General features: G+C 42.5%; 1 protein-coding gene across 1 annotated transcript in view; it reads left to right on the top strand.

Annotated features, from left to right (window-relative positions):
* edem1 (ER degradation enhancer, mannosidase alpha-like 1) overlaps positions 1–3,747 on the top strand; it is a 32,538-nt gene extending 28,791 nt beyond the window's left edge. The window contains exon 12 of the mRNA XM_052018518.1: positions 710–3,747. Within this exon, the coding sequence (XP_051874478.1) occupies positions 710–799 (90 nt within the window). The 3' untranslated portion in view covers positions 800–3,747. The remainder of the gene's footprint in view (positions 1–709) is intronic.
* The last annotated feature ends 20,676 nt before the right edge of the window (positions 3,748–24,423 follow it).

The raw sequence follows: 24,423 nt of genomic DNA, 5'->3' as shown, positions 1-24,423 counted from the left end.
TGACTTTCATGAAAAGAGATGGCTCAAGGATGACTTCATAGAGACTTTTAAAGTTTATTAGAAATTGCCCCTTTACCGTGAAGAACAAATTTAGAGACCATCAATATAAAATAGTCTGCAGAAAATTAAATTTAGAAGGAACTGCAAAGCGTAGTGAGAATGTGGAAGTTGTTGGGGAGAATTGTATTAGTGCATTTAAGGTGTTCATCCATAAGGGAGAAAGTATTGAAAGACTTAGTTGAAGGCACTAGACAAGGAAGGATGGATGTAGCATAAAAGCTAACGTACCCTTTGGGCTGAATGGCCTCTGTATATTCAATATGATTCCTTGTTCTCACTATCCTTATTTCTTCTCTTCAAGGTAAGGGATTGCCAAAAGCATGGGAGGTGGGTTCTAGTGGTATATCCAGTTCAGTGGCTACATTGACATTGTGGTTGAGGGCAATCTGCACTGTCCCTCTTCCAATTTGTGTGTGTATATGAAGTAAAGCTGCCGCGGTATCATGTACACTGCACTTGATCTGTCTTTTTTTAAACAAAGTAGTGAATAATGATCTTAATGCAAAAAATAGTATCTACTTACATGTTTATGAGTCACCTTGTTACAATGTTAATTCATTCATATTCTAAATCAAAATTACTTTTGAGGATACCTATGTTTTGCATTTTGATATAATGAAAGCTAATTGCTTTGAAAATACTTCCACAGTGCAGCAGAGTCCCCAGTGAGAGGAGATATGCGCTACCCTTGAAAGGAGTTTACATGCAGCAGATTGACCAGATGGTGGGACTTCTTTAAACCGACCTCATCTCTAATGCACAGATGTCCAGGGACATAACCTTCAGCTATGCAACTTTTTTTTGTGTATAAATGTGTTAGCATTTATTTATTAAGATTTTTACAACTTCTCTGGAAACATTTCTAGGACATGTAATTTCATCTCCACAATACTGATTTTACATATGTACCTTGCTTCAATGTAAGGGGAAAATGTTTTTGTTAAAATAGGTGGGTTTTTGATGCACGGTGTCTTCTATGAAGGCATAGGATTAATTTGTCTAGAAAAAATTAAGATGTAAAAGACTTGTGCTAGATATTTGTTTAAATCCACTTTTGTAATTGCCCTGTCTTAAATGTGCAACAGTATGAAGTAAGAAAGCTTCAGTGAACATTATGATATCCAAATTTATACTGATGCATATGCTTCACATTGGTGTAAGAATCAAGCAATGCTATGAAGAAATGCACTGTGAAAGAGCATTAATACACGAGTCAGTTTGTCTAGTTTGATGCTGAGTGTCTTTGGCAAAAGGGTGTAATCAACTCTGGATTTGGCTAACGTGCCTTTAAACTATCAGTGCATTTAACAAAAGTATCTAGTCTCATGTCTGTCTGGGCATCAAACAATATTGATTTTTGTTAGCTTTTTCATGTGCGTTCCGTGTGTATTACTCCGATGGTTGGGTTCCTGACTGGTTGAGGACTGCATACAACGAAATGTGCCATAATCACATTCGTTAACCACATCGATTTATTTTTGTGAATGATTTTATGTGATCTGTGTTCAGAGAGTAAAGATGCTTTGGATCGTGTTTATACATATGAAAGCAGCTGAGATATTATTGCTTGCCACAACATGATAGAAAGCATCTACAACTTGACTTTTTGAAGGGATTGGGATGTGTTGGAACTCTGTTCATTACTTCACCCACATTGATGCAGATCAGTTTGAGAGCTCTAAAATTCAGATCAGTTTCTAGTGCTGTCTGGTGTTGCAGAATGATTCCTACAGAAGGGCATCTTAAAATTGTTGGGTTTCATTTTGATAACATTTGCCATTAGAAATTTCGTAGAACTTTTGGCAAATTATAAATGCTAACTTTGAATTTCACTGCCAACTCTAAGCTCTTCTGCATCAACAGTGAACCTGTCAAATACTATGATGAAAGTTAACCTTCCACAGATGGGCAATTACTGAATTACAATCCCCATTTTGTATCTGTCGTTTTGACCTTGGATGGGGATGGTTTAAATGGAATAGATTTGGCTATTGCAATAGAACATTTATTAACCTCTTCAACAAAGCATGAACCAATAGCTTTCTTACACTTCCCAAGCTCCCTTTTGATTGGTTATTTCCTGATTTTTTGTATTTGAACATTTTTAAAAATTACATCACATTTCTTTTCAAGTGAGAGTGTGTGCATGTGTGCGTGTGCGCGCACATGCATATTTTCTTTCTGTTCTGTCATTGGAAAATTCATGTGTGAAATTATGAATATTTCAGAACAGACATCTTTTATGTGCTCCACTGCACACCTATTGAGTTTTCCCGAACAGGTTGGAGAAGAGAGTGGAGGAGGGTAACTTACTCAAAGTCTAACTTGATGGGTCCAGAAAATGAAGATTAACATTTTAAGAACAAACATTTATGTAGTTCATGATGATGGTGTGCCTTAGCATGGAGGTTGACTCAGGGTGTCCAAATTGGCCAAAGGGGAAGTGAAGGAAATGAGTAGGGTAAACATTGATGATGCCATGAGACAGCACCTTGTTGCGGTTGTGTCTTCTAACTGAGCTTCAGCAGCTGTCTCTTGCCAACATCACTTACATATGTAATGTTCCACTGCTTAATCCTGGTATTTCCAAATGTTTAAGTGGCTTGTCTTTCAGCAGCATACTCAGCTGCTCTCCTGCTCTGCCCCATCCCTTTGCTCCTCCCACTCCCCCTTTATCTTTGCTCTCCTCTCACTGTGCTCTCTCTCAGTATCTCTGCCCAGCCTTCTCTCTCACCCCTGTGCCTTCTCCTACACTTCCTCTGGCCTTCCTTCCACCATGCTTTCTTGCCCTTCCCCCGTTCCTCATCTTTCCTTGGGCACTCTCTGACTTCCTCCTCCTCATGTTTGTTCCAGCTATAACCCTAATCTTATTTTCTCTCCTTCTGCTTTGATCTGCTGCCTCTCTTTTCCCCTCTTCAATTTGGCCTGCCTCCATTTATTCACAAACCCCCTCACTCCTCCTCAAAGATAAAGAATTTTATTTCTGTTCAGTCTCTCCTTGCTGAGTCAAATGAGACTAGGAATGAAGGGGAGTGAAGTCATGGCCCAGCCTTGCTTGCTCTCTCCAGTAACGAGCTGCAAACTTCACATAAGCGTGTCATTTATACTTTGCAGTCTATTAGTATTACTGTTATAAGTTTATCCATTTCCTTCCCAACCAATATCTTTGCTTATTTGGATGATCCTGTAGTTTACCTGCTATTTTAATTTTATCAGTCACTTGATGTTAACCATTGTGCAGTCATAAGTAATCCTCCAGTTATACACTTATTTATGTGAGAGTTAGAGAAGTCTGATTAGGACACAACTACATGAGAATCTCCCTTCAGTTATGTGTGCAGTGATGATGCCAAATGTGGTTGGATGGCCAAAGTTTTAACATTTTAGGTGATTTCCATTTCAATGTGACCTTTTTCATAATTGATCAATCTGACTGTCGTGGTAGAGGGTGACAAAGCACATGAGATCTGCCTCATTTTTAACATTGGTAAGGTTACTTGTGGAACATTGTTTTCTTACAAATAATAGTATTTACTCAAAAGCAGGATGTTTAATATAAAGGACAATGCTGAACTATCAATGTTTACCAAAATCAATGTGCAATACTGTTGTATAGAAGAAAAATTGTATAAATTTTATTTTCCCAGAAATGAGCAATGATATTAAAGTGTCAAAGGACCAAACCGATGTCAATGAAAATACAATGCCATTGTTTTTTTTTGCTGCATTTTTCAGCTCCAGTGCATAAGCCTAAACATGCATATCCTCTGCATTTTCTAATCTCACCAATACCTTTGAATAAATGTAGCAGGCTTTCTACAGCTGAAAGGTCTATTTCCAAAGCTTGCTAAGATATCTAAAGCAAAGGATTGAACTATTCTTTTCTCACCAGGTGTACAGATACAAGGATCTCCTAAAACTATGCTTGTTCTGTTAATTGTTGATCTAATGTAGAGTTATCCAAGTTACCTAATATCAGGCTATCAATACTTAACATCCAACCTTGTATCCAAACTTCAACCATAGCTAATTTAAAAATCAGTTTGTATTTGCAATTTTGATCTTTAACCAACTCTTTGACGTGTTGTGTCTCTTGGCAAGAGACTTGGAGGGAATTAAACAATCACCCTGTGTTTCCTCTGATGTAACCGTCGCTAATATTATCAGTTCTATCCACAAACCATAAAAGAAAGCTCAAGTTCTTTATTATTGTGGTGCTAGGTATAGTCTTAATTTGTGTGATAACTGAATAAGACTATAGGAACTAAATACAATGCAAATTTGTGATCCAGCTAGAGAAGTACCATACAAAATCATGAAAGGTATCCTTAAATCCATGGTTATTTAACATGGTACCCTTGGAATCATCAAGGGATCTATCATTTTCCATGATCCTGTTCATTCCTAACTTTATGCGGACTTTTAGCAGTCCTCTGAGTTTCTTGGTTAATGTGACCACCTCAATCCTGCCACCACACCACAAAACTCCCTCACCTTCCTACATTTCTGATGCTACTTCTGTTGGTTATTTTGGCTTATTTGTATTTTTCTGTAATCTTAAATCTTTCTCTTAAGTACTTGTCCCAACTTTGTTTCACTGTAACACTTCTGGTACCTCATTCTCCTTTATTCATTTTCAAAATCTCAGGATTACTCTGGGGGGTAAAGTCTGGCTACATTTTACTAATAGTGGGCTTGAGTAGTTACATACATTGACAAGGATAAATACATTGACAAGGAGCAATATTTTTCAACTCTGACACCTTCCAATAACATCACAAAATTTTCAAAAGCTGAAGTAAATCTTTTCATCTTGAGTACAACTAGTTGTTATGTTAAAACCCCAACCTGCTATGCAGATATAATAAGTAGGTGCTGTGGATGTGTTTACATGGAGCCATGGAATTGTTACAGTAAAAGCAGAGGCTATTTGATACATTGAATCAATGCCAGCTCCTAACAGAGCAATCCTGTCTATCCCACTCCTTGGACTTTGGCTCTTAAAATTATTCTCTCTTGAGCTGCTTCAATTCGGAAGGAGTAGCAAGTTCCAGATCATAGCTGCTCTCAACCTTGAATAGATTTTCCTCACATTCCCCTCTGTATCTGTTGCCCCAAAATGTAAACCTTTGCTCTCTGGTCCTTTTCATCTTTGCCAAATGCAAAGCGAGGTTTTGTATTGTTGGAGGGAGCATTCCCAATTTCTCCTCCACATCTGTTCTGACATTGCCATCTTCCCTATACTAATATTACTGAACCTTCTTTCCCTTTTACTCTACTGTAATTATTAGGGCTTTCAGTTGTGTTTGTTCCATTTGCAGCACTTACAGTCTGACCTCTTCAGCACAGAACAAATACAGGATTTTCCCCTGTCCTTGCCTTCAGCCTCTGTTCTGCAGATCAACCTGCACTGTTTGGGATGCTACCTTCAGACACATCTTCCTTTACTTCTCACCATTCAGAAAGGGCCATTACCTTTAGAGTGCTCTGGTTCACTTTTCCATCTTTCACCTTCCTGGCAATAGCCCCTTGTAGAAGATGCCACACTTGGCCTTTTACCTTACCACTGCACAGGGTCCTAAACACTAAGGCAAAGCACTGACATCTACCACTTCCAGACTAGTAATATTCCATTTGTTTCTTGTGATGTAACCTTTTCTGCAATGGAGAAACCAAATGCAGATTGGGTGAGTGGTTTGCAGAACATCCCCATTCAGTCCAAAGATTTTCTGTTATTTTAATTCTCCATTCCACTCCCAATTTGACCTCTTTTAGGTCTCTCATAAAGCCCAATGTTAGGTTGAAGAATAACACTTCATCTTTGGACTAGACACTTTACGAGTGCCTTGACTGCATATTGAATTCAACTTCCATGTATTCAGAAATTCTAGCCTTAGCATCTTTCGTTTCTAGCTTTGAGGATTTTTTCATGTAATTTTGAATTTTATACATTTATGTACACCTCTTTGGAGCTTGCTTTTTGTTATTCTCTCCTTTTGCCTCCTGCCCTCATCCTATCACTTTGGTGTTGCCACCCCAGCTTTCTTTCTATGGCTTGTTTCACTTTCACCTTCAATTTATTCCAGTTCTGATAAAACTTCATTAACCTGAACTTGTAACACTTTCCATAGATGCTGCCTGATGAGATATTTTAGCACTTTCTATTTTATTTCATACTTGAAAGCCCGGATGTATTGTTTCTGTCATCTCTACAGTCGGAGAGTATGAGATGGTAACCACTTTCTGCTTAAAGGGATATGCAAGGGTTTTGTTTTTTTAAAAAAAATGTCCATCACTAAATCTGTGTGCCCTGAAAACATCAGTTTATGGGAGCAGCTTCTCTCATCCTTATCGAAACCCACCGTGATCTTGTACACCCCTACCTAATCTCCATTCACCCTTCTCTACCCAAGGAGAACAACCCTTAGTTTCTCCAGTCTCCCCTGGGAGCTGAAGTCCCCATCTCTTTAACCATCCTAGTTAATCTTCCCTACACTGTCTCCAGGACCTTCACATCTTTGCTATAATGAGGTGACTGGAAATAGATGAAATAGTTATCATTGTCTTTCTGTTTTTATAATTTATGTCTCTATGAATCACAAGAAAGCTTTACTAACTATTGTTTGTAAATTTCCTGTCACTATCAAAGATTAGACATATATCTACCCAGATCCCTCCATTCCTGCTCTCTCTTTAGAACTGCGACATTTGAATTATGTTTCTCATATTTCCTTATGATATGGAGAGGCCATTCAGCTCATTGAGTCTATGCGGTCTCTCAGAGCAATGCCCCACTTATTTCCCTGTAACCTCACATGCGCCCATCAACTTTCCCCTCATTCATTCACCTCCCACCCACCTAGACAAGGTGTAATTTACAGTAATCAGTTAATCTATCAACCTGCACTTCTTTGGAATACTAGAGGAAACTGGATCACTTGAGGCAAACACATGCAGTTACAGGGAGAGCATGCAAACTCTACAGAACTGAAGATCAGGAACAAACCTGATTGCTGGAGCTATGAGGCAGCAGTGTTATCTGCTTTGCCAACCTTGTCTCTCTTCATTCTTTCTGCCAAAGGCTCCCATTACTGTATTAAATTTCTTCGGTCACTTCTCTGCCCATTCTTTTGGCCTGTGTCTATCCTCTTGTTTCTTACTGACCTCCTTGCTATTTATCACTCATATCTAAGTCACCAAAATATATGTCAACAGGCAGTGGTCCCAGCACCACCATCTACCATTCTCCAGTGTGTAAAACAGCTGTTAACCATGGCTCTGTTTCTGTCCTTAAGCCAATTTCCATTCCATGTTGCTGCTGATCTTTTTATTCCAGGACCTCAGTTTGCCCAACCAGCTTTTTTTATGTTATCTTTTCAAATGTGATCTGAAAATGATCTTTGGCCATACCTGCTACATTATCCTCATCAACTTTCTCTGATATATAATCAAAAATTTCAGTCAGGTTGGTTAAATGTAATTTGCATTTAACAAGTCCATGCTGCTCACAGCTCCAGCAACCGGGCCTCGAGCCTGACCTTGGGCAACAACTGAGTGGAATTTGCACATTCTCTCTGTGACCACGCAGGTTTCCTCGAGGTGCTCCAGTTTCCTTCCATGTCCTATGTCCCCAATCTGAGAATACACTACAGCTGTGCAGGGAAACAAAAAGTGGGGGAATGCGACTGCTGTCCTGGGAGCCAGCATGGATATGATAGGCTGAATGTTCTCAGTTTGCATCACCATAAGAAGATCTAAAATAACCAAGGTTAAAATATGTAATTGCTGGGCATGTTGTTACATCCCTTGTTGAACAAGTGTGTTACATTTGTCATTTTTGGGTTCACTGGCACCTCCTCTGTATCTTGGGAGGGTTGGAAGATCATGCAAAGCCCGTCTAAAAAAAAACACCTCCACCTTTTCAGAATTCCAGAATTTATCCCATCCAGCCGAGATAACATTTGGTTTAAATGTTTTATTTTGCATTTCCTTCGCAATAGATTTCACCCTATCCATTTAATCTATTAGTGCTCCTTGTACTGAGATTTTGACAGCATTCCTTTGTGCCACAGTATAGTGGTTAAGGTACAGGCATACCAGCTAGTGATTTGGACTACTGGCCCAGAGACATGAGTTCAAATCCCACCATCATAGCTGAGGAATTTAAATTCAAATAATTAAATGATTCTGAAATGTATAAGAAACAAGCTAGTCCTAGAAACCACAGGATTGTTGGAAAGACCCACTTCGTTCACTGATTTTCTTCAGAGATGAAATCTGCTGGCTCTGCCCGATCTCACCTAAACATATCTAAGTCCAGACCCACCAATGTGGTTGACTCAATTCGAGAGCAATAAATGCTGGCAATTCCAGTGATGTCTACATCCTACAATGGAATAAATAAAAGAGCAATGTGATAATGAGCAAATACTTTCTTGTTGGCTCCCGAAGGATAAATATTGGCCAAGGCAACTTCACATCTACCCTGTCAGGCTCTCTCTGAAACCTGCAACTCTGTGCTTCAGTGGCACAGGGCTGGGAGGTGTTGTCAAGGGAAGTTCAGTGAGTTGGAAGGTGGAGAGCTATTTAATTGGCCTTTTCCATCCCCTGTAGATTCAAAGCTTGTTGAGTGTTGAGGCTATGCTCACTTAGGCAAGTGGTAAATATTCCATCACACTCCTGACTCTAACCTGACCTAGTCACCAAATAAAAGTTCTCTAGCCTTTTGGTGACTCAACTGGAGTAACAATTTGAAAATCACAGACTGAAGTTTTATCGTCTTTTCTGCACTGAGACATTGTGAGTTCTGGTTCCACTCCAGACATGAACACTAGCGAGTTAATACTTAAGTGCAGCTTTGAGGGACAAAGCAGTCAGAGATGGTATCTTATGGATTGCAGCCAATTGGTTGTGCCATGATACTTTTTGTGGAAGAACGTACTGCTCTCCCAGTGCTCTAACCAAAGTTTCCAATTCAGCCACCATTATTAAAACAGATGACTGGTCCTGATGCTGCTGTTTGTGGGACCTTGATGAGCATGATTTGGCTGCTGGATCTTTTATATTAGAACAACGATTACACTTTAACACTGCAACACAGGGACATCCTGAGATGGTGGAAAGGCCACAGATATGGAAACAAGTGGTTTCCTCTATATACACTACGTGAATGCCCTGAGTGTGACTCCATCAATGGTTTTCCAGCTTAAGCAGACAATTAAACACTTTCCACTAGTCCCCACCTTTGTTCTGTTCAAGCATGGTGCACCAATGTCTGTGCCTCACAGTCACACACCCTGCTGAAGGTTTGTGCACACGTGCACACAACACATGTATGGTTTCTTATTCTCTTTATCCTTCTCTATCTGATGATCATTGACATAACCCTACAAGTTACTTTCAAATCCTGGTGGGATGTTTATTTACATCCATATTACAAAACATCTCCTTCAAATATTCTGTAATAGGAGTTTCACCCCAGTGCCATTTTAAGCACAGGATAGGAACTCATAAAGATATGCTGACGGGATTAGATTAAATGCAGTCAGATGGAGCAGATGCTGGCATCAACCTGTTGGGATAAACAGCCCGATTTGTGTCCCACCCATTCTTGGTAATCAATGGTTGTCGTCGTTTTTATGGGATGGGTCTGATTTACAACCCATACCTCTTCCAAATGACACTCAGTGTATAAAAATGATATACTTTAGTCATGTTCAAAAACATAAATGCCATACTTCTCACACCTCTTGCATCTTCAATAGAAAATAAGAACATGAGAAACAGAAGCAGGAGGAGGCTATTTGGTGCTCACGTCCATGTCACCACTCAATAACATCATGGCTGATCTTTCATTTCAGAGCCACTTTCCTGCACCAATTACTTGATTTCTCTAATATCCAAAAATCTATTGTTTGCTGCCTTGAATATACTCAGCAACTGAGTCGCTACAGGGTACAAAATTCCAAAGATTCTCCAGCCTCTGGATGAAGAAATTTCTCTTCATTTAGGTCCTGAATGGCTGACTACTTATTTTGGGCCTTTGATGCTTGTTCTAGACACTCCAGCCAGGGCAACATCACCCCTGCATCTACTTTGTTGGTACTGTGAGAATTTTGTATGTTTTAATGAGCTCACCTCATTCTTCTAAGCTCTAGAGACGATAGACTCAGCCTGCTTAGTCTCATAGGACAATCCCCCATCTCAGTAATCATTCTGGTGAACCTTTATTGCGCTCCCTCTACCAGATGTGTATCCTTGCTTGGGTAGGAAGACTAAACTTGGAAACGACATTCCAGATGTAGTGTCACTAGGTCCCTATCTAATTGACTTCATTGCTCTTGCACTAATTCCTCTTGCACTAAATCCTCTTGCAATGAAGCTAACATAGATTTTTGCCTTCCTAATTGCTTGCTGTACTTACATGTTAGCTTTCAGTGAGTGGTGTACAAGGATAGTTTTGTCCCTCTGAAGAAAAACACCTTCCTCTTACTCATCACTTAGAAAATAGTCTGTTTTTCTTTTTTTTGTTCCCTGGAAGTGGATGGCCTCCCACTTTTTCTACTTCATGTTCCATCTGCCATGTCTTCACCCGTTCACTTAACCTGTCTCCAACTCCTGAACCCTCCTCGGAACTCACATGGCCACCTATCTTTGTATCATCAACAAACTTGGATGTATTGCACCTGATAAGATAGATACATTTATTAGTCACATGTACATTGAAACACAGTGAAATGCATCTTTTCCGTAGTGCTCTGGGGGCAGCCCGCAAGTGTCGCCATGCTTCTGGTGCCAACATAGCACGCCCACAACTTCCTAACCCGCACGCCTTTGGAATGTGGGAGGAAACCGGAGCACCTGGAGGAAACCCACGCTGACACGGGGAGAACGTACAAACTTCTTACAGACAGTGGCCAGAATTGAACCCCTCATACATGTCATTTTTACAGAACCTGATTAGCTAGGACCCAGCATTAAAATCTTCAGCATTCCACAAGTCACAGCCTCCCAACCCAAAAATGACCGCTCAGCAGACCTTCAGTGCTTCTTGTCACTTTGTTAACAATGTTTCCCGTCCTCTTCTTAAAAGCGCTTAAGCCTCTCTGGTGAGGAGAAAGGGTCTTTATTTGAATGATCCAGTCGAAAATCAGTAGACCTGGGACAGTCCATGAGTTTCACAGCATGTGAGCACTCCTGACTTCAGCATTCAAATGGGAAGCCATTCCCCAACAACTCAAGACTAGAAAGTGAACAACACAAGTACCATGGAGCAAGAGCCAGAGGCATATATTGCAATGCATCCCAGACAGTGCAACTGGGTCAGTCAGGCAGGAGAGCAACCAAACTCATGGGGCTGTGGTGCTGGTGGGTGGGGCTAAGTTGATGGGTTGCTCCTATCCAATATGCCAGACCTAGCCAGCCAGCTATACCTCCTTTCAGCACTGACTTCATAGCTGCAGTTACAACTTACTTCCAGCAGGTGTCAGATAAGCCTTACCCACTGAAAAAAAAGTGAGGAGAAAAAGTTAAAGTAGGATCAGTCCCCTGGCTCACTGGGCAGCTTGTTCCTGGTTTCAAAAGGAATTCTTTTTTTACTGGAAACCTGGGACCAATATTCTAAGTTTGGCAAAATGATTTAATATTTCATACATAACATGAAGTGAGTCCTTAAGTCTGCTTCCCCTTCATAATGTCACACAGATATTTTCGCTAGTTTGGAGGTGCAGCTCCTGTAGCCTGTTCTGCAGAGCTGATCTATTGACACTTTATTTACGCACAGAGATGAGCAACGTGCCAGACCCATACTCAGATTTACTGCTTTTACTACTCCTGGTTATGTGCTTCCCTGTTAAATTTTGAATCAAAGGAATTTACAACTTTTTTTCCCTTCTCCCAGAATTCTACAATGCAGAATCTAGCTGTTATTGGTATTAGTTTGTTATTGTCATATGTATCAAGATATAGTGAAAAGCTCTTGTTTAGCATGCCGTCCAGACAGATTATGTCTCTGGACATGGACATAATGACTCTGAGGTAGTAAAAAGAAAACAGAATGCAGAATATAGTGTTGCTATGACAGAGGAAATGCAGTGCAAGTAGACAAATAAAGTGCACGGGCCACGATGGGGTAGACTGGGAGATCAAGAGTTCAAGAATTCATGACAACTGTTCTGTGCTGAAGTATATGTTTTGCCAATCTAACTTACCTCACCCCCTCATTTTATCCCATTCCAACTTGCCTTTTGTATTGACCTACCTTATTGCTTCTGTGTTAACATCCTGTGGTGGTGAGTTCCAATCTCCAACCACTCTCTGCATAAAGGGGTTTCAATGGATACCTGTATGTGGTTTATTTGTGTTTACACTTATGGCTTGGATTCTCCCATCCTTCCCGAATTTTAAAGACTTCCATCAGATCATCTCGATTTTCTGTGGAGAAAAGAATCACCTTTTGATCTGCCTTTAATGATTACTGTATCCATTCAGGACCAATATTAGCCCTGTAGACATTTCTTTCCCCTTCTCCAGTGCTGCTGTCTGTAATGTGGGCAGCAGAACTCAGCACTGGACTGTAAGAGTGAGCTGACCAAGTTCTAAATAATTTTAACATAATTTCTCTGATTTTGAATTCTGTTTCACTGGAGAGGAGCCTCAGTGGCTGCTTCTACCTCTCATGGCATTGTTAACTTGTGTTGCAACATTTAATAACTTCGGTAACTGTCCCCAGCATGCAAGAGGAGTGTAAACTGTGTTTACATTCCTCACGTACTGCAGCCTTACTTTTCAAGAAAAAAGCTTCCCGTACTTTCCACCAGTGCCCGTTATGCTAGTTCAGTCATGAGTTCTGCTGAAAGGCCAGCAATCTGAAATGTTAATCTGTTTCTCCCTCCACAGATGCTGCTTGACCTGAGTATTTTCACTACTTATGTATTCCTATATTCTGCTGCTGGTTTTCACAATATCAGGTACACCCCAATGATCTTGTTAAATGACAGAGCAGTTTAAGGAGCCAAGTGGCTTGCAATTCACATATTTGTATTGCAGATGTTGTGATGGAGTGTGACTTTAAGGTCTACTGCTCTTGCAAGCAATGACTTTTGAAGCAACACAAGTCCTATTCAGGTGTATGACTCTGTTCACTAAATGCAGTGGCAATTTTCTGATGTAATTTTGCCCAACTTCATGATTTTTTTCTGGGGATCCGACTGACCATTTAATTCACCAAGAGGGTGAAATCAAGTTTCTAGTATGACTTTGTTTTGAGTTGCAGGGAAAACACTCCTAATGTGCAGTTGTAATTGAGGTCTAATTAGAATAATTTATTAACATATTAATTGTAATAACATTGGGGATACGCTTCCTAATTTTTGCAAAGTAGGATTTTTGAATAATTTATATATGCAAATTACAGACATAATTGTCTTAATATTACATTAATAGAAAGCTTAATTGTACCTTCCAGGTACCTTCAGAGCAGAAATAAAACTAATCTTTTACTGTTCAGATAAATTCTAACCTGAATATTGCGAACAATTTATTACCCCAATAGTCAGATAATTTGCTGTGAATTTACATGCATTATTTTATCTGAAAATGCGGCTCTCTGTGTATTTAAAAACAGCATATAAACAAATAAACCTCAAGATATTTTGTTCTTTAAGACTCTGTGATTTCTTTTCTACATTCTTCTAATCTTCAATCTTCAAGCTGTACTTGTTGCTCTCTTTGAACTGATAAATTATCTCTCCAAATGCCGGTTTAGAGCTGGATATATATAAATTGGGTCCTTGTTTTGCTTGTACTATTATAGACAATAAGTCAATCCAAAGATTTGTAGAACTCGGAAAGGAGTTTCAACTGATCCTGATAAGGATCTTGCAATATGTAGAAAGATTGGTACTTCAATTCTCAGAGCCTACATTAAGACATATGTTTAGTTGTGTCCAGCTGTAATGTGATTTTGGGTGTGTCTTCTTTTAAGAATTGTAGCATGTGACCAACATGGTTCAAATGATTCTGCGTAGGACTGGGCAGAACTAGTTTGCATGATCGGAGGCAAGTTTCAGCAAGAATGCTGACTTTCATTGTGAGATTTCCTGTTGTTTAAACATGTGTCCTTATTGTCAATTTGTGCCACATACTACTTTTCAGAGATACTGGGTTGCACAAAGTAAGCTTGCCCATCTTTCTCAGCTGTTTGTATTCCTATACTAGGATCAGAAATTTGTGCTTTCAACATCTGTAACAGGAGTTTGGTATTGGTATGGTATTGGTTTATTGTCATGTGTAAAGAGATACAGTGAAAAACTTTGTTTGCATGCCATCCAGGCCGTACATACGTAAGTACATTGAGGTAGTAAAAAGAAAACAATGCAGGATATAGTAATTTTTTAAATCAAAATAAACTTTATTCATAGTAAAAGAAACTATATACAATAATAAAACTGTTCAAACCTTTACATTCATGTACACTTCAATTCTTAGTGTTACCTTTTTATATATAAAAACCACAGCACCGATGCCACACGTGTGGCTCCCTGGGGTGATGCCCCAATCCCATATTTACAACATTTGAGCGGCTTCCTCGCCTGACCCCGCCCCTCCTCCTGTGGCAGAAGAACCCTAAACTGTCGTCCATCCCCACCGAGCCCTTGTGTTGGCTGCACCCAGCTTCAGTGCGTCCCTCAGCACGTACTCCTGCAGCCTGGAATGTACCAGTTGGCAGCATTCCCCTAAGGACATCTCGCAGTGCTGGGAGACCAACAATTTTCGGGCAGACCAAAGGGCGTCTTTCACAGAGTTGATGACCTTCCAGCAGCAGTTGATGTCCGTCTCTGTGTGTGTCCCCGGGAACAGCCCGTAGATCAGAGAATCCTCTGTTACTCTGCTGCTGGGGATGAAACGTGACAAGGACCCCTGCATCTTTCGCCACACTCTCCTCGCAAACCCACAGCCCACAAAGAGGTGGGCGACCGTCTTGTCCCCGGCGCAGTCTTCCCGGGGGCAGCGCGCGCTGGGGGTGATGCCCCAACTGTGCAGGACGGATCTTACTGGGAGGGCCCCTCTCACGGCCAGCCAAGCGAGGTCTTGGTGCTTGTCGGTGAGTTCTGGCAATGAGGCATTCTGCCAGATGGTCTGGACAGTCTGCTCAGGGAACCACAACACAGTATCCATCGAGTCCCTCTCCTGCACTATCTGCAGGATGTTCTGTGCTGACCACTTCCTGATGGACTTATGGTCCAAGAGGTTGGCCCGGAAGAACTTTTCCATGAAGGACAGGTAGTGCGGCAACGTCCAGCTGACTGGGATGCCGTGTGGCCACGGGGCCGGGCCTATCCTTCACAACACCGGGTACAGGTAGAACCTCGGCACGTAGTGACACTTGGTGCCTACGTACTTTGATTCCACGCACAGCCTGATGCAGCCACAGACGAAGGTGGTCATCAGGATGAGGGTGACATTGGGGACACCTTTACCCCCATTGTCCAGGGACTTGTGCATGGTGACCCATCAGACCCGCTCCATCTTGGATCCCCAGACGAACTGGAAAATGGCCTGGGTGATTTCCAAGCCGGAGGAGCGAGGAACAGGCCACACCTGCGCCAAGTACAGCAGGCCTGAGAGCACCTCACACCTGATGGCCAAGTTCTTCCCAGTTATTGAGAGGGAGCACCGTTCCCACAGTCCCAGTTTCTGTTTCACCTTCCCAATCCGATCCCACCAATTTTTGTTGCACGTCCCGGCCCCTCCGAACCAGATCCCCAGCACCTTCAGATAGTCAGGCCTGACGGTGAAGGGGACGTTGGATTGGTCAGGCCACTTGCTGAAGAGCATGGCCTCGCTCTTCATGCGGTTAACTCTGGCCCCTGATGCCGACTCAAACTGGTCGCAGATGCTGATCAATCTGCCGACTGACCTCGGGTCTGAGCAGAAGACACCGATGTCGTCCATGTACAGGGAGGTTTTCACCTGGGTGCCCCCGCTGCCTGCCAATGTCACCCCTCTGATGCTCTCGTCCTTCCTGATGGATTCGGAAAAGGGTTCTATACAGCACACGAACAAGACAGGAGAGAGAGGGCAGCCCTGCCTGACTCCAGACTTAATGGGGAAGCTGTCTGTTTCCCACCCATTGATTTGGACTGCGCTACAGATGTCTGTGTAGAGCAGTTGCATCCAATTCCTGATACCCTCCCCAAAGCCGATTTTGGAGAGCACGTTCAACATGTCGAAGGCCTTCTCCTGGTCCAAGCTGACCAGGCAGGTGTCCACCGCTCTGTCCTGCACGTAGGTGATCGTATCTCTGAGCAGCACGAGGCTGTCAAAGATCTTCCTGCCAGGTACAGCACAGGTTTGGTCCGGGTAGATCACCTGTCCCAGAGCAGACTTGACCCTGTTGGCGATGGCCTTGGACAGGATCTTATAATCTACATTCAACAGTGAGATGGGTCTCCAATTCCTGATGTCCTCCCTCTCCCCTTTCTGCTTGTAGATGAGGGTAATGGTACCCTTCCTCATGGACTCTGACATGCTGCCAGCTCGAAGCATAGCGTTGTACACTTCCAGCAGGTCAGGGCCCATCCAGTCCCACAGAGCCGAGTACAACTCCGCCTGTAAGAAAAGAAAACAATGCAGGATATAGTATTGTGTCATCACCGATTAACTGGACTCTGACAACTTGCACTCATTTCTCAATCATACTTTATTTGCCTCTGCACAAGGAGAACAGTCCAGCCCCTCCTGTCACTGAGCTATTCTGAAGTTTCAACAAAGAGTTGTCTTCTTTAAACAGATATTGACCAATTAAAATCTTCGGGCACCTTAGATTCCCTCATTGGCATAGATAAAATACCAATCACGTTCCATTAATATAGGTGTTAATGACCAATAGAAACTACATGTTAATACCTTCAATTTAGTAAAGTAGTTGTCCAATAGTTAGTGTGTGCCTTGCAATCCTTTGTTTGCATCCTTATCTTGTCTTGGATTGCCTGGTGACCTCGGCTCCCATGCCATACAGAGGATCTATGCCCTCAAGGACCTTGCTCAGCATGGGTGACTGCAGACTGTGTGCAAACCATCCCTGCCTGCACACTATCTTAACCCTTGCCTTGCTACAGCGTCCACACTTGCCCCCCTTTTGTCCTGTAAAGGACAACACAAATCTTACTGAGTTCCAATAGCACAGAGTTTCTGAAACTCCGTGATGACTTCATCAGGGGCAGTTGGTCGTTGGATCATGATGGAGGCAGCTGCTCTGTGGGCTATCACCCAATGGAGTGATCTCAGGCAAGGGATTAAAAACGAATATCACAACCAGCAGAAATAAGGCCCTGAGTATCCATTGTATGATGGAGCTGCCCCAACCTCCCCCCAACAGGGAATGGAGCCAGCTAAAGGACCCCCAATGTGACAAAGAAGTCCTATGTAACTCCTGTTCAATCTTTCTGACCTATCAACCTCCTTCTGGATGTGTACGGCCAAATCAGCAATGTTTTTGGATGAGTCAGGAATGTACGTACGACATTCCCGAATGACAATGGCACAACTACCACCTTCCTCGGCCAGTAGAAAGTCAAACGTTAACTGCCACAGTGTGAATCACTACCATCTCAGCTGTAATGTCCTTAATGGCCTGGCGTGTGTCATATAGTGCCCGGGCCGTCTCATTGGCTAATCTTTCCATGGCAGAAGCCACACTGATGTTTTTGTGAGCCAGCCTTGCAGGTTCCTGGAATGGGGCCGCTATTACCCAGAAGCGTTCAGCCTCTGTGATGGCCCTTCGATGGCGGCCCTGCACAACTGGATGCAGAGACAGTGACCGTGGGTGGTGCATATGTGGTATTATGTAGGCTAAATAGCAATAGCCTTTCCATCCTGCAGGCAATCATGGGTACGCCTTGATGCCACACACCCAGTATGTCCCATCAAGGGTTAGGGGTGCTGCAGCAGCTTGCGTGTTATTGAATCTACATGTGCTATTTCCCAGCCGGGTAGTACCTTCCTGTTGGCAGGTGCATTCTTCGCCTCTCCTTCGCCCCATCAGGGTTAGAGAGGGTGGTGCTAGGGTCCTGTTACACGAAGGCAAATACCACCCGTCAAAGCCGGTGCCTACACGCTGGGGGATAGTATACATCTCTCCTTCAGACTGAAGTCCAGTGCCCCAACCTTGATTCCCAATACCACCAGTCTTGGGCCTTCCTGATTCTTTCCCAGTCCCCTCCCCAACTGCTAGGTACCACAGTGTTTTCCTGGTCCTGTTGTTGAAATGGCACCAGGCTTCTATTTCAGGAAAAGAAAAGGAGATGGGATCCGAGGGAACGCCTCCCACTGAACGTGGGGGTCCGCTAGAACATACCCAGCAACTCGACTGGTTGGAATGCAGAGCGTATTCATAGCTAAGACTTAAAAAGTGCAGTTCCACACTTAAGGAAAGGACGAGCACACAGAACATCCATAACCTAAAACACATAATGACTACTTAAAACCACGAATGATAGTGATCAAATAATTCAGTTAGTTAGTTCTTGTTCTCGGGGTCTTCTTTGCCATGGTTCCCTGGTCTGGAGGTGCAGCAGGTTTCCATTGGAGCTACACGGCAGTATGCATGGTCTGCAACACTTGATACAGACCTTCCCACCGGGGTTCAAGGCAATTTTTTCATTGATAGGATTTCATGAGTATCCAAACTCTATCGTTGTCATGGCCTTCTGGGCTTCAATCACTTATTGATAGAAACTTAAGAGTTCATGTTACTGCCACACAATACTGCAACATGCTTTCACTCATGGTATGGATGTCCATCTGTTTGACAAAAAGGGGAGGTGCGGCTGGCAAGCACATGGGAAGACCCAATACTATCTCATGTGGAGATAGGCCCGTTACATGGGTTGAAGCACAGCGCGTTGTCATGAGGTGTCCCTGGCCATTTCAGTCCCATTTCCTCGCATAATTGAGCCCGTCTGTTTCTCAGGATTCCACTCTGTCGCTCCACTGCCCCATTCGACTGTGGGTGGTACAGGCAAGTGAAATGGTGTGTACACTGCAAGGCAGACACGGTAGTGCAGTGGTTAACACAACGCTATTACAGCGCCCGTGACCCGAGTTCAATTCTGGCCGCTGTCTGTAAGGAGTTTGTACGTTCTCCCCGTGTCTGTGTGGGTTTCCTCCGGGTGCTCCGGTTTCCTCCCACATTCCAAAGACGTACAGGTTAGGAAGCGGTGGGCATGCTATGTTGGCACCGGAAGCATGGCGACACTTGGGGTCTGCCCCCAGAACACTCTACGCAAAAGATGCATTTCACTGTGTGTTTCGATGTACATGTGACTAATAAAGAAATCTTATCTTATAAAAAAAACATTGTCACTGGATATCTTCTCAGGGATTCCAAACCTAGGAATGAATTCTTGTAATAAAAGTTTAGCAACTGTTACAGCATCATTTCTACAAGTCGGATAAGCTTCTACCCATCGGGAAAACAAACACACAATAACAAGTACATAAGTATAACCCATACATTTAAGTAATTGTATAAAGTCCCTGGAGTCTTTTCAGTCTCTGATGCCTCATGCTGTAAATGTACGAGTTCATCAGTAATAGAGTTTGGGAAGGGGTTGGCAGTCTGAACACACTGGGGTACCACGTGCCCATGTGAGTCCACTGCTGCTGCCTTTGCAGCAAAATCAGCCTTTTTTTTATCTTTAGGCACTTCATCATTTCTGTTAGTATCAGCCTTACATTTAGTAACAGCAATTGCAGAAGGCAATTGAATAGCAGAAAGGAGATTGGCAATTAATTCACTGTGCCGTACTGGGGTTCCTGAAGAGGTGAGAAACCCATAGGGTCTCTGGTGCTTGGGCGAGTAAACAGTCAGTGATACTATTGTTCTGTGATGTAGAAAGGTTCAAAACATAGTGTTCGAAATTGGTGGGATAAGACACACATTTGCTGTGTGTGAAGACAACTGCCTTGGGAAAAACTGAGAGGGTTCCTTCTGGGTTAATATGGATGGCCTCTGGTGTTCTGCATATAAAATGGTAAACCATAGGGCAGCATTTGGAAAAGTGGGTCTGCATCAGGTGGTTGTTTCGCAGCAGCAGCAACGCCTTCAGGACCCACACAGAGGGCGAAATTAGTAATAGAGATGGGCTCACTGTGGCTGTTTCACAATAGTTGCCTCACAGATTCTTCATACAAATGGTCCAGACCTTGCGCAGAGTAATGCGCCATACAATGGATAGTTGTATGCCACTCGAATATCATGTATGGGTATTTTCTCAGCACTATGCAGGCTTCAGGGAGTTGCAGCAGGTTTTTAACTGTGGCTAACACCCTTGTAGACAAAGATTTGTTAGTAAACTTCCACAATCGAACAGTGGAAGTTTACCAAAGCAGTCTCTTCTAATAAGGCACAGACAGTTAATATACAGTTTCTGGTACTTCATGCTGTACTCCATAAGGGGGAAATACCAATGTACAAACAAGCTTGCAAAGGAGATCCTGACCCAACAAATTACCTGGAAGGTTCTGTGCTATAAGAAACCAGTGTTCCCCTTGGTGTCCCTGAAGCTGATAATTAGCCTTTTGAGAAACAGGTAAAGAGACTGGCTGTCCTGAAAGTACCACAACGCTTAGTGATTCATTGCTCAATGGTGCCAGTGGCTAATTGGAAGCATGAATTGTGGAATAAGTGGCTCCAGTATCAATTAAGAAATCAAATTGTTGTCCATTTACAGTCAAGGGAATAGCAGGCTCTGAAATCTTCATAACAGGCAGAATTTGGGCATGGCACACTATTGTGGCGGGTGGGGATGTGGATCAAATGTGTTGTTTAAAGTGAATTGCGCAGCCTGTGGTGGCAGTGGAGGCAGTTGTTGCCTATCACTATCAGTGTTGCCTTGGTGTTGAGGGCACTCTGGAGCCCAGTGGCCAGGCTGTCCGCAAACAAAACAAACCCCTCGTGGATGTCCCCATCCTCTACTCCTACCACGTCCGCCACCCTGATCCCAGGCTGGTTGACGTGGAGTAACCCCCGGTGCTGATACAAGTAATGTGTCCCCATCTCCTTTAGCAGGTTTAGATTTCCGGTATTGCAACTGCCTTTGACAATGTTGCAAAACACTCACAATCTTAAATTAAATCACAATCTTAAAGCTAAATCTTTGCCTTCTCTTCCCACACAAGTAACAGTGAACATTTCCTTTAACCTGAGTTGCAACCCAGTTACAATAACATTTATCAAGGCAGGTGACCCTGCCTCTGGGGTTATTCTGGAATGCTTTTGAAATATGGTATGTATATGTTCTACATATTTGTTAAGATCCTCATCTGCCTTTTGCACAGTACTGTGTATCTACGACACTCTGCAGTGTGAGGGGAAACACTCCCTCAAAGCATTTGTTAGGTTATATTGGGAACCTCCGACTGTGATGGGGCAGTGGCTGACACTGGCGCCGCGGAGTACTCATGGGGTGACACTCGGAGTGAGCTTTGTTGTAACTGTGGCTGAGGGAGGCGAGGGTGCAGAGGGTTATAGTCATCCATTTCATCCTCTGATTCCGGTACTTGTTGTTTCTTTTTAAACACTGAGGTAGACACCATTATCTTTCGCCATCCTTTCTGTCTTTCCCTTTCTCCAGCACCTTTTGTACACATTCCTTGTTCTTCTTGTGAGATCCATCTAACCACTTCTGCATCTCACTTTTCCGGTGAATAAATGCAGACCAACCTACATTACTCTTACATTTTTCTCTCTCTCTGCTAGTGCCTTCTGTGACACTCCAGACGGTCTACATTAAAAGTACTGTTGGGAGGGAAATTCTTATCTGCTCCCTTAGTCCACTTCACCCACTCATCAACACACTTAGCAATTTCTGGTCTTCATTTCTGAATGGGGCACTCGAACCTCCCGTCGCAATTGCTCAGCCAATTGACATCCCTTTCAGTGACTATACAATGACGTACTTCAACTACCCCACATAGGAAGAAATTAGCGTTCCAGAGTCAGACTCAGTCCCACTTGCTCAAATATGAGCTGCCGCGGACTCAAGACTGATTAGTCACTGGGGCTCAGCTCCGTTTTCCCATATCGTGAAGCTAAAGGTTAGCCATCTCGGTGGAACCTTCAAGAAACTGTCGTCACCGATTAACTGGACTCCGACAACTTGCACTCGTTTCTCAATCACGCTTTATTTACTTGTGCACCAGCAGAACAGTCCGGCCCCGTCACTGAACTATTCTAAAGTTTCAACAAAGAGTTGTCCTTTTTAAACAGTTATTAACCAATTAAAATCTTTGGGCACCTTAGAATCCCTCATTTGTATACATAAAATACCAATCACATTCCATTAATATAGGTGTTAATAATCAATAGAAACTACATGTTAATGGCCAATAATACCTTTGAGTTAGTAAAGTAATTGTCCAATAGTTAGTATGCGCCTTGCAATCCTTCGTTTGCATCCTTGTCTTGTCTTGGTGCTCCCATCCTTGTCTTGTCTTGTCTTGGTGCTCCCATGCCGTACAAAGAGGAGCTATGCTCTCAAGGACCTTCCTCAGCACGGGTGACTGCAGACTGTGTGCAAACCATCTCTGCCTGCACACTATCTTAACTCTTGCCTTGCCACAGCATCCACAATTGCAGCTGCAGAGAAAGTGCAGTGCAGGTAGACAAATAAAGTGCAAGGGCCATGAGGTAGATTGGGAGATCAAGTTTTCATCTTTAGTGAATGTGAGGTCCATTCAAGAGTCTGACAAACAGGGGGATGGAAGCTCTCCTTGAGTCTGGTGGTACATGCTCTCAAGCTTTGTGTCTTCTGCCCGATGGGAGAGGGGAGAAGAGAGAATGATCAGGTTTAACACACAAACTAAGTAAATAGAATAAATTCTGAAAACCTGCTATTCAACTATTTGGAAATCGCCATCTGGCTATGCTGAAAGGAAGGAATGAAGCAAACGGACAAGTGCAGCTGCCCAAACTTTAAAAGGCACCTTTGATTACCTTTGATTCCCCAGGAGATGTTTTCCAAGCCCTGGAAACAAGCCCTGTCTCCCAACTGCCATTCCCATCCTCCCTTTAATTTACCCTGGCTCTGTTGACTGCACTCACTTGAAACTTGCCCGTTTTTGTTTCCTACACGCTCTTTCAACTTACTGGGGGCTTGTTCCCACGCTCTCTTTGAACTTAGAGTTCACCTTAAATTTATTATTCCACTGGGTAACATTTAAAGAAAAAGTGAATCAAATATGTGCTGGAGCAATAATAGAATAACATCTGATGGTCCGGAATATCTACTGCTTTGGCACCATCAAAGTCCTCGGTATGCTGCATTAAAGGAGTTTTACTGTATTTTAATACTGGATGAGTGCCCCATCATAAAATAACCTTCCAATGAGATGTCAAACCAAGCAGCTATTAGCCAGTTCAGATGATGTTCAACAGCCCTTGACATCACCTTAAGAGCAAGAATTTCTGGTACCCTCACCAATATTCTTGCCTTAATAAACACCATCAAAAAGAGACTGACTGGGTTCCACATCATTGCTGAGAACAGTGAAGGTGAATGATAAAACGTGGTTACCTTGCATTCTGTAAGCTCTCTGGCCTGCAGTATTACTGTTGCCTGCTATTTAAATGAAGGTATTTATTTGAACTGTTAATATCGCCATGTAACTAACAAAACAGATATTTGCATGTGAAAGTGTTAAGCATGCAGATGCCAATATTGCTGTGTGAGGTTTTTGGAAAATGCTTTCAGTCACCCTACACCTATATAATTGAATGACAAATTTGATGCAATATGTATAATTGGGTTTTTGACGCTTCAATATCCTATCTATAAAGGTCAATAAAAATGACAACAGCCCTTCCAAATGTGATTCCATCTTCACAGTTTAATTACTCAGGCGTTTATTTAAATGGCCTGTCGCTTGATGTGCAAAAGGCATGTCCTGTGTATTAAGTGGGTTAGGAAAATGGTAAATTCCAATTTGGCACAAATTTTATTCTGCTGCTTATTACAAACTGGTGTTTAAATAATCAAAGCAAGACAGGTACCAACAACAGACACCATCAATGAAGCTTTGTAAATGCATTGCAAATATATTAACTCTTTGCCTGCTGATAATCCTAATTGGGTGGTTCATGAATAATTATGAGAAACAAACATCAAACAAGCTTTCCATTACAGAGACACAAAAAATTCTGCAGATATTTCCATTCTGCAGAGCTTTCCGTTCCCTCATTTGGGTGACTATTCCTCATGTATGTCAGTTACTTCGTCAAACATCGGTTTTAACGTCCAATTTATTTAGTGCCAGTTCTTTGTGTGGAACAGTACCTCAATCAAGTCTGTATTCTTCTCT

The sequence above is a fragment of the Pristis pectinata genome, chromosome 6 (genome assembly GCF_009764475.1).
Source record: "Pristis pectinata isolate sPriPec2 chromosome 6, sPriPec2.1.pri, whole genome shotgun sequence".
Classification (NCBI taxonomy): domain Eukaryota; kingdom Metazoa; phylum Chordata; class Chondrichthyes; order Rhinopristiformes; family Pristidae; genus Pristis; species Pristis pectinata.
This window is presented reverse-complemented; position numbering and strand designations above follow the sequence as displayed.